The sequence below is a fragment of the Gossypium hirsutum genome, chromosome D08 (assembly GCF_007990345.1).
Source record: "Gossypium hirsutum isolate 1008001.06 chromosome D08, Gossypium_hirsutum_v2.1, whole genome shotgun sequence".
Lineage (NCBI taxonomy): Eukaryota > Viridiplantae > Streptophyta > Magnoliopsida > Malvales > Malvaceae > Gossypium > Gossypium hirsutum.
This window is the reverse complement of record NC_053444.1, coordinates 4,340,911-4,351,716: the sequence shown is the minus strand read 5'-3', so window position 1 is coordinate 4,351,716 and position 10,806 is coordinate 4,340,911. Positions and strand designations below refer to the sequence as shown.

Sequence of the window (10,806 nt, the reverse complement as noted above, 5' to 3'; positions counted from 1 at the left end):
AGTTTACGGTTTGTATTTCTATAATCCTAACTATTTTGTAATTGTTGTATACTGACTTATTTGTGCATGGTAAAAATGAAAGGTGAGATCCCTTGTTTAAAAGGGATGAATTAGATTGATTAATGATTATTAAGGTCTAAACTGAATATTTGTGAAAATATGTATGTTTATGTAAATATGAAATTAAAAATAAAATGAGATGATTGATGTTCTCATATGTTTGAATGAATGAATGAATTCATGATAAAAATTATTGTAAATTGAGATATTAAATGATAACGAATTGAGTAACGAGTACCCTATTACTGTTCGATTAGAGTCGAATATAGTTGGTATGCCATAGGATAGAAAGAGTTCATGGACACTTCGACTACGAGTCAATGAGGGACTAGGTGTCAATTTGCTCTGGTTTAACCGATGAGACACTAAGTGTCAACTTATTTATAACGTTGGGGACAACTATTTGCTTCGAATTTATCCGATGAGGCACTGAGTGTCAAATTGGTGTGTTGGTTGGATCCGTGTATCCGTAATGAAATTGGAATTTCATAATGGAAAATGAATTGTGAATTGTGAATTGTGGATTGAATTGGGAACGCCAATATGTTATATTCCATGAAAACATGAAATTGAATTTTGAGATGAAATGTATCTTATATGAAATGTATGATTATTAACTTGCAAAATGTGATAGACTTTAGTTGATATAAGAGAAATGAGATGGTTTTGAATGCATGATTATGTGAAATAGCATATTTGATTTGATAATTTGCATTTTTTTTCATTTTAAATTTATGCTCCTTTCATGTTATACTTATTGTTCGGATTATAAAAATACCACTAAATTATACTCAGTGTACGGTTTTGTTTTTTCGTGCACAAGTTAGTTACTATTCGGTTCATACATAGATTTAGCATCAAGCGACCCGAACTCAAGTGTTGGTGATGCTCTTATTTTGATTTTGACATGTACCTAGGAAGTCTTGTGTTTGGAATGTTGAATTTGTAGTTTGATGACATTTTGAATCTTGTCGACCTTATATGTTATGTAAATATGTATAGTATGACAACAATGGTCATTTGGTAGCTTGATAGTTGCTTAGGTTATTTGTTAAATGTTTTCATAAATGAGATGATTATGTGTTAGGCATTATGTTTGATGGATGTTTGGATTGGTTTGATGCATAATATGCTTAGATTTTGTCGTAGCATGACATTGGTAAAAGTCATGTTTATACCTATGTTTTACGTGAATGTTTTGGTTGTCTTTGTATTTAAGTCATCAAGCTCATATGAAAATCAATTGTGAAATGATTGAATAGTTGTTCTTATGCATGTTTGGCTCGATTTATTTGAAGTGCCATTGAAGGCATAATAGTATGATTGAGTAGGATCATTTAATTAAGTTTGAATTGTTGATTGAGGTGCCAATTATGGCCTATTGGTTAGGCACCTAGGATGATTGTTATAAATGATGTTTTTGACTAGAATTGAATGCTTTTAAATAGGTTGAAATATGACTTAAGTGATAGCTTGTGGCATAAGATTTCATGGTTGAAAAGATACTTTTTATGTGCACACGACTTAGGACACGATCACCCTACACGACCATGTGGCCTATTTTATTTGGTGTAGGTTTGTTCACATGGTTATAAGGAGTTACACAGCCTTACGACTTGGCTGTATGACCCAATATTTGAATTGTACATGGTCTGGCCACACAACCATATTCCTGAGTCACACGGCTTGAGCTTTGTCACACGACTGTGTGACCCCAATTTCACATGGCATTAGGTTGTTATACAGTTTGCTCACACGTCTTTGGGACTCATCCACACGGCATTAGGACACGGTCGTGTGTCCCCATTCAAATTGATCCTTGTTCATTCCTGAACTATTTTTTAAACTTTTGTACACTCAATATTTACCCGAAATAGATTGAATACTGTATTATATGTGTTCTTATGTGATTATTTAATATTTTTTTATGATTTTTGAATTGTAAATTGTTTGTAATTGAGTGGTATTTGTTAGTAGCATCCTATTGCTCGAGTCTGGCGATAGGACCAGGTGAAGGGTGTTACATAGGTTCCTAGGTCAACTGGTCTAATGGCTTTCTTCGGATTGATACCCTTACTAATTTATGTTTAATCGATCCAACCAACTGAACTAACCTAGTTAATTATGAATCTTTTTTATAATTTTTATAACTTCATATCATTTTTAATATTTTAATACTTTTTATGGTTTTTATTATTTTAATAGAATTTTAATACTTTTTTTATAAAATTTTAAATATGTTTTATTAATTTTATATTTTTTTTATAATTTATTAGATTTTTTATATATTTATAATATTTACAATTTTTTATAATATTTATAAGTTTATATCAATTTTCATAATTTTATACTTTTTATATTTAATAATTTTTATATTTTTTGATAACTTTTTCTGTTTTTTAATATTTTTATGGGAAAAATATTAGATTAAACCATAAGTTGACATGTGTCACCATTCGATTGGTCTGTTAATTTATTTTAATGATCAACGTGGTCAATGACGGAATCCATTAATGTAGAGGCTTAATTGATTATTTTAGTTAATGGTAAGGGCTTAATTGGGTGTGAATTTAATACATGAGCTTAATTATTATTTTTGTATTTTCTTAGGGGCTTTTTTGACATATAAGTTGAAAATAAAAGGGTAAGTCATTTTGCGGAAAGAAAGCTTGTTTTTCCTTTGACTAACATAACTTTTGTCGTTGACCCATCCTATTTTTCTCAACTAGATGATGGAAGACTACAAAAATGTTTTCTAGAAAATAACATTAACGAATCAAATAGACCCTTAAGTACCACTTGTAATAAAAAAAATGTTCATGTACCAAAATAAATAAATAAAAAGTACATAGTTTAGGTATCAATTTATGGGTTAAGGTTTTTCTTTTTTAAATAGACTTAATGGTTTGAGTAATGATTTAACTAATGAAAGTACCAACTTGAGAAAATAAAGTAGTTTAAGTACCACTTGTGATAAAAAAAAAGTTTAGGTACCAAGATGAGAAGAATGACATAGTTTAAGTATCAATTTATAAATTAAGCCAAATAATAATAATGAAGAGTGGAAATTGCATAAATCCAATCAATATCACATAATATCATATAGAATTAACTGTTAAAAAAGCCCTCAATAAAAAAATTCAAAAATCAATTGAGTCATTATAAAAAAAAAGTGTACCCAATTAAGCCATCGGTGACAAAAAAAAATCAATTGACCCATTCCGTTAACGAAAATCGTCAGTTTACTGATTTGACCGTTAACTTCTCTGACATGGCTAATGGAGGCCACTAGAAGCTACCACGTGACAATATGCTTATTTAAACAAAATTAAAATTATTTTCTCAAAAAATAAAATCTACCACCGTATTTATTTTTCAACAAGTGACAGGATTTGGGTCACATAAACTCTAACATAAGGAATTGTAACTTTGTAGACGTGTTTGACTGACAAAGTGTAATTACATCGTAATTCCCTATATTATGTTTGATAATACAAATTGTAATTACACAATTACACAATTTTGATTTAAAAAACTAATTACTATAAAAAAATATTTTTTTGAATAAAACAATAAAAAATTATTAGTATGATAAAAATAATTTCTAAAAAAATAATAAAAATAAAAATTAAATAATTATGTAACGACCCGATAGTCATGGGTGTCAGAAAGTGCATTTCTAAGACTTCGTTTTCGTAAATTAGACTTATAAATATTTATTAGAAATATTTACTAGTTATTTGTGTAGTTAATTAGGTTTTGATTAAGTGAATTTGCATGAATTAAGAGTAATTAGGTAAAAGGACTAAATTGCATAAAGGGTGAAAGTTAAATTATAGATTAAAAAAATTAAAGGGATTAAAGAAGCAATTATGCCATTGTCTTAAAATGAGGCGTCATAAGGTGTATATTATTATAAAATTTAAAGTTAAAATATATATTATATAATATTATAATCTTAAATCTTAATTATTAAGTATATATATATTGTATATTATAATAAGTAAATGAATAAAATAAGTAATAAAAAGAAAGAAAGAAAAGAAACAGAAAGAAGAAAGAAAGAAAAAAAAAAGAAAGGAGAAAGACAAGGCTAGGGTTTCAAAGTTTCCAAGTTTTCAAGTTCAATTGGTTAGTCAATTTAGTCTCTCTTTTTTTTGTAATTTTTATGTTTTTGGAATCCCGGTGTTAAGCACTACCCGACCCATATCAAAATTTTAGAAATTATTGAGTTTTTAAGTGTTGTCTAAGTTGAATAATTTTAGTATTAGGGACTAAATTGATAGATTTTTAAGTTAGAAATGAAAAAGGATTGAATTGTAGAATAAATTGTAAAATGTAAGTAATAGGAACTAAATTGTGAAAATTTTAAAATTTAGGGATTTAAGTGAAAATAGGGAGTTAAATTTAGTCTAAAGTGGAATTTGCATGAAAATAAAGAATTAAATGTAAGAATAAAAGGTAGTCTCGGTTTAGGGACTAAATTGGAATTTAGGCAAACATTGAGTGAAAATTGAAATATTCAATATAAAATTTAATTGTGTTGTATTGATAAATTTTAATTGTTTTAATTCCGTAGCTAATGTCTTACCGAAATCCTCGACTAAAAAGGGGAAAGATAAAGTCAACGAGGAATAGGTCGGAATTTCTAGTTTGTATTTCTATAATCCAAACTTAGTTATTAATTGTTGTATTTTTTATTTAATACATATGGTAAGTGTTGAGGTGAATATTTGGCACTTTGACATTGAATTGAATTAAAGTGATTGAATGGATTGAATTGATATATATATATTATGAATGTATTGATTATTGAATTGAAATGAATATATATATATATATGTGCAAATATAATAATTTAATATTGGTTGTATTTGGAAAGTGAAATTAAACCCTATTAACTATATCGGGCAGAATCGGATATAGATGACATGCTATAGGATTGGAAGAGTTCAGGGATTTCTTTGACTTCGAGTCGATGAGACACTGGGTGTCAATTTATTACTTCGGATTTATTCGATAAGGCACTGGGTGCCAAACTGGGGTGTTTGGTTAGATCCGTGTATCCTTCCGAGTCCGAGTCGTGTTAATAGGGATAATTAAATAAAACAGTATTATGATTGATATGGTATGTGAATTGAAAATGAAATAGTGAATTGAAATATGCAAATGAAATACATGAATTATGTATTCATGAATTGTATATGAAATGAGTAATTTTATTGTTAAATGATATATGGATCAAATTGTGAAAAGCTATTATATAGCAACCGATGGAAATTGAGTATATAGCAACCGATGGAAATTGAGTAGAGTATAAAGTGACGTCTTCATGCTTTGAGTATTGAACGCTTAATGCTATTGTATAAATAAATGTGGTTTTAAATATGTAATTGTAGGCTTAACATTTAATTGTGTATGTTATATTGTTTTGTTTTTAAATAATCGGATTATAGAAATACCACTGAGTTTTACTCAGCGTGCGATTTTGTTTTCTGTGCACAGGTTAGGTACTTAATTTTGATCACCGATTCAGCATCCAACAACGGTCTCGAACTCAAACATGGTGATGTTTATCCTTTTGTGTTGACATGTACCTAGGGTGTCTAACTATTAGATATTTTGTGAATTAATTGTAATGAGGTTATAAGTTTAATATTAGTTAGTTGTATACATATAAATAGGTGTTTGTGTTGAAGCTATATTATGGTATGGTAAATTAATGTGCAAAACAGATGGAATTAGGTATGTTTATAAATTGGATTTGAATGATACTTTGACGATATGTTTTGATGATATAATTGTGGTACCAATGATGGTAGTTTTGACATGTTTTGGATGTGTTTGATTGTGTTTTGAATTGGTTAAACAAATGATTTTTGAGTTGCTTAATGTCCAAACTTGCAGGGAATGGTAAACTTGTTGTTTAAGGTACATTTTCAGTCCACACGGCCAGACACACAACCAGCACACGGGCGTGCGAGGCCATTTCGAAAGGGCACACAGTTTGGCACACGGGCGTGTGGCTCGGCTGTGTGACCTAAGTCAGAGAGTTACACAGGTACAGACACGGGCTGGGACATGACCGTGTGTCCCTACTTCAAATGCCTACACGGTCTAAGACACGGTCGTGTCTTTTGGCCGTGTGAACCCTGCAGCTTTGAAAATTTTTAATATTTTTCAAAAAAAATTTCTGAGTTTCCGAATTAGTCCCGATTTGTTTTTAATGCATATTTTGGGCCTTAAGGGCTCGATTAAGGGACAATATGTATGAGTTTAATTGGTTTTTGACCTGAATATGATATGATAAGAAATGTTTGTAATTTATGTCTGTTTGATCGATAAGCTTCGGTAATGCTTTGGAACCCTATTCTGGCGACGGATGTAGGTTAAGGGTGTTACAAATCATATGTATAGTGTTAGTCTAAAAAAGTAGTTGATAATACAATTACTAAAAAAATAACAAGAAAAATAAACACCATATGCAATTTTATCTAATTGTTCTAATTCATATTTGTTGGGTTATTTCCACTTTAATATTTAGTATATGCTCCTTATCATCATCTGTTGGTCTTTGACTGAGTTCATTATCATCTGAATTGGAATATCCATCATTAAAATTTCAAGCTCTCCTTCTTCCATTTACTTTTCTAAGTATGGATCATCTCAATTCCACCTAAGATTGAAGTTATGATATATGCAACATGCTAGTATAATCTAACCTTATTTTTTTATGTTATACTAATGTGGTGTTGTTAACAGGAGAAATAATTTTTTAGAACAACAAATGTCTTTTCAACTACATTTCAAATATTTGAATGTTTTAAATTAAGGAGATTGTTACACTAAGGGAGGAAATTACTTATATGTTGGAAAGGGTGCTTTCATATGCGATAACAGCGGCAGAGATGGACAATCGGCAGATAGATCAGACCTTCTCTTAAGTGTCTGAGGCTTGGGAGTGATGAAGAGATAGAGAAAGTCTCGATTTTTATCTAGAAGGAGACGTTTGATTTCTGCAAGAGCCCCTAATTTTGTTGTTTCAAATGCAGAGGGATGGGACAACTCCTTTATTACTGACTGGGTTATTACAGGAAATAGTCAAAGGGTTTGTTTTTTTAGTTGTTTTAGATTTGGTTACTGTGTTTTCGTTTTATATGGTTTGGTTTTGTAAACCCTTTATTTTTTTCAATAAATTTAATTGAGGAATTATTCAAAATTAATAAATAAATAAATAAAGAGTTTGTAAGTTATCTATTGTGCTTGTCTAGCATTATTATCTCAAATCGTATATTTGCTTAATTAACATCGACTTTATAGTATTTGAGTTCACAATCTAAATAATCTGTAGCTTTAATTATAAAAACTCATATAAACTTATTTTGAAGAAATATTTATGATACGTTATGTTACCTTTATAAAAAATATTTCATAAATTGTCAAAAACTTTTTTTTCCAGTACAAAATATAACAGCCTTAAGCGAAAACAGTAAAATTAGACAGCATTGTTGAAAATATATCTATCTGACTGTAAAATCTCCCTAACCGAATTTAGGGATAGTCAAAAATCATCAGTCCCAAAGAATTGTCAAGACCACATTTCACCATTTGATCAGCAGCCAGGTTCTGAGTCCTAGGAATATGTCGAACATTTCTTATAACTAATGCAATTTTTTGCCATAACTTTCGAAAACTATTTTATAAATAAGTTATGATAAAAAAAAACCATAACAATTTTTATGAATAAGTATATATCTTTATAATATATAGTATGGACACGTAAATAAGTTATGTCCATACTTATTGGCCATAACTTTTTATAAATAAATATATTATTACACTTTTATAACATGTAAATTATTTTTTATAGTAATTTTTTTTCCATAATTTTAGAATTATTTTAGGATTTAAATAATATATATTTTTATAACTTTATAAAATACATATTATTTTTATACTATATTTCTTTAGAAACACTCGTACATGTTTATGATTATAATATAATTTTTATAATTTTTATAAAAACAGTTTTTAAAATTGGTTTTAGGTGTAATTACTCCAATTCGCACCTTCCCCCTTAAGAAATTGAAAGTGTAATTGAGGGTGCTCCAATTACACCTAATTGATGAGTGTCACCAATGACAGTATTTACCCGAACATATCATTTTTGTGCACACCCAAATCCGGGGGAAAAGTTAAAAAAAATTTTGGGGCCGGAATTATATTTTATATTTGTACGATAGTAAAAATGTAATTTCACAATTTTAATAGCTTATATATTTATCATTTTTATCATTTTTGAGAGGTCAAAGTGTAACTTTATAATTACTCCTTTAAAATTTTATAAATTATAAAGGAGTCTAATTGAAAAATTTTCTATTTTAAGGGGGACTGGGGCCCTACTAGCCCTCTAGCTTCACCATTGCCAAATTCCAATTACTAGGTGACTTTTCGAACACTACCTAAAGAAAAAAAAACTTATTCCTCCTTAATTACAAATTGTGATTAAGAATTTTTTTTAAACAATCTTATTATGGATTCTGATTATATTTACTCTTTGTGACATAATAACTAAAACTACCCATAGTCCCTCCCTAACCCATAAATAAGAGAATAATATGTTTTAGCGCACTTGAACCCACATCCTCTTACATTGATAACAATGCTCATGCCAATTGAGCTAAAACTCAATCGACTATAACTAAAAAAATAATAATAAAAATGATTAAATCCATCATAATTTTTTTATAATTAAAATATTTTCCATACCCATTTAACTATTTTTCCAAATAACTAGAGGTGAATCCAAAGGACTAGCAAGGTCCGCCTCTCCTAGAATGAAAAATTATTGTTTTGACTATTTAGAAAATTTTAAAATTTTAAATTATTAAAGTTAAAACTACACTTTGACCTCCTAAAATTATGATAATTTAATTTAATCATTTAAAAATAATAAAAATATAGACTATTAAAAATTAAAATTTCATTTCAACCCCTAAATTTTTTTTCTTAACTTCACTTCTACTAAAAAGTAAAAAATTCAACATTATAGTAAGTAATCTCAAATAAAAACAATTCTATTTTTGAAAACTAATCAAATCCAAAATATTTGGACAGTTTTTCAATAATAAGAATGACACATGTTTCCGTCCAAATATTTTCCGGTTCTATGAAAAACCGCGTGTATCATGCAATCTACAAAAATCTTTTCATTACCATAGTTGCACCGTCATTCCGTCCACCTGAAACACAGCACCAACAAAATTCACCGTCCACTTGCCTTTCTTTTCCCCATCTATATAAATCCACTCCCACATTCCCTCACTTTCTCATCAATTCCTCTGCTTTCTTTTCAACCAAACACACTTACAACCCGATGGCCGCTTCAAGCTTTGCTTTAAGATCCACCATTTCTTCTGGGATAATAAGTAACCCCAGATCAAAAACCTTGTTGCCTGCAGCTAATTCATCTTTCAAGCCCGTCAAAAGCCCTTCTTTAACTCAAACTCACAAGCTTTTCACTTTCTCGGCTCCCAAACGAGCTTTCACTTGCAAAAGCCAGGCTATTCCATCTGATAACTCAGCTCCTGGTAAATTTTGATTCGTACCCATCATTTGATTTGTCTCTTTGGGTTGATCTTGTTTAATATTTCTGGGATTTTGTGCTTGTTTCAGATAAAGTTCAAGAACTGCATATATATGAGATGAATGAGAGAGATCGTGGTAGTCCTGCTTATCTTCGTTTAAGTCAAAAATCTGTGAACTCACTTGGTGATCTTGTCCCTTTTAGCAACAAAGTAAGCTTTCCTTTTTATTAATCTCACTGCATTAATTTATGAAATTAATCTTGAAAATGTATATATACAGATATATAGGGGAGATTTGGAGAAACGAATAGGAATAACAGCAGGGATATGCATATTAATAGAGCACAAACCCGAAATGAAAGGTGATCGCTACGAGGCCATCTTCAGCTTTTACTTCGGGGACTACGGTCACATAGCAGTGCAGGGACCTTACTTGACTTACCAGGACACGTTTCTCGCTATTAAAGGTGGGTCAGGAATTTTTGAAGGTGTCACTGGTCAGGTGAAGCTCCGCCAAATTGTCTTCCCCTTCAAGATTTTCTACACGTTTTACTTGAAGGGGATCGGTGAGCTCCCAGAAGAGCTGCTTTGCAAGCCGGTTGAGCCTCACCCAGCTGTTGAAGCCTTTCCGGCTGCTAAGGCTTGTGAGCCACATGCTGCTATTGCAAATTTCACTAATTAAATCATTTATTAATGTTATATAATTTTAATAAATTGCGATGTCTATGGACTCTTAGGTTTAGTTTGGATGGACAGTGTGTTTATTTTCGGTAAGGTTAAAAATAGCGATGATGATGTGATTAATTATTGTGGCCGTGAAGTAAAAGATTCCACTATATCCCAACAATCGCTCATCCAAAGGAGGCCTTGGTATTATTTTTTGTTCTTTTTAATCTTCTATTGTGGAAGATAGAATAAGATTAAAAGTGAATAAATAAATAAATGTTGTCTTATTCAAAGTTTTTCTGTAATAAGATTATTTTTAAATTATTTTAAATATATATATATCAAACATGTTGACAATATATTAAAAAATTATTCATCAACAATAACCAAAAATATTCTAAATCTTACAAAACTAAGAGAGTTACAGTAAGAATAATAGAGAAAAGTAGAAAAATGGAAGGATAATTCAACTTTCACTTGGAATACCAAAAAT

General features: G+C 29.8%; 1 protein-coding gene across 1 annotated transcript; it reads left to right on the top strand.

The window, feature by feature from the left end:
- Positions 1-9,354: 9,354 nt before the first annotated feature.
- LOC107916767 (allene oxide cyclase, chloroplastic) lies at positions 9,355-10,600 on the top strand. The gene is made up of 3 exons (XM_016846139.2): positions 9,355-9,650; positions 9,736-9,857; positions 9,928-10,600. The coding sequence occupies exons 1-3, from the start codon at positions 9,437-9,439 to the stop codon at positions 10,327-10,329; spliced, it is 738 nt and encodes a 245-aa protein (XP_016701628.1). The 5' UTR covers positions 9,355-9,436; the 3' UTR covers positions 10,330-10,600.
- Positions 10,601-10,806: the final 206 nt, after the last annotated feature.

Excerpts from the sequence above, each read along its gene's own strand:
- LOC107916767 (XM_016846139.2), top strand. The coding sequence starts at position 9,437 with ATGGCCGCTTCAAGCTTTGCTTTAAGATCCACCATTTCTTCTGGGATA. Across the intron at positions 9,651-9,735 it reads ATCTGATAACTCAGCTCCTG|ATAAAGTTCAAGAACTGCAT; the intron begins GTAAATTTTGAT and ends TGCTTGTTTCAG. Across the intron at positions 9,858-9,927 it reads TTGTCCCTTTTAGCAACAAA|ATATATAGGGGAGATTTGGA; the intron begins GTAAGCTTTCCT and ends GTATATATACAG.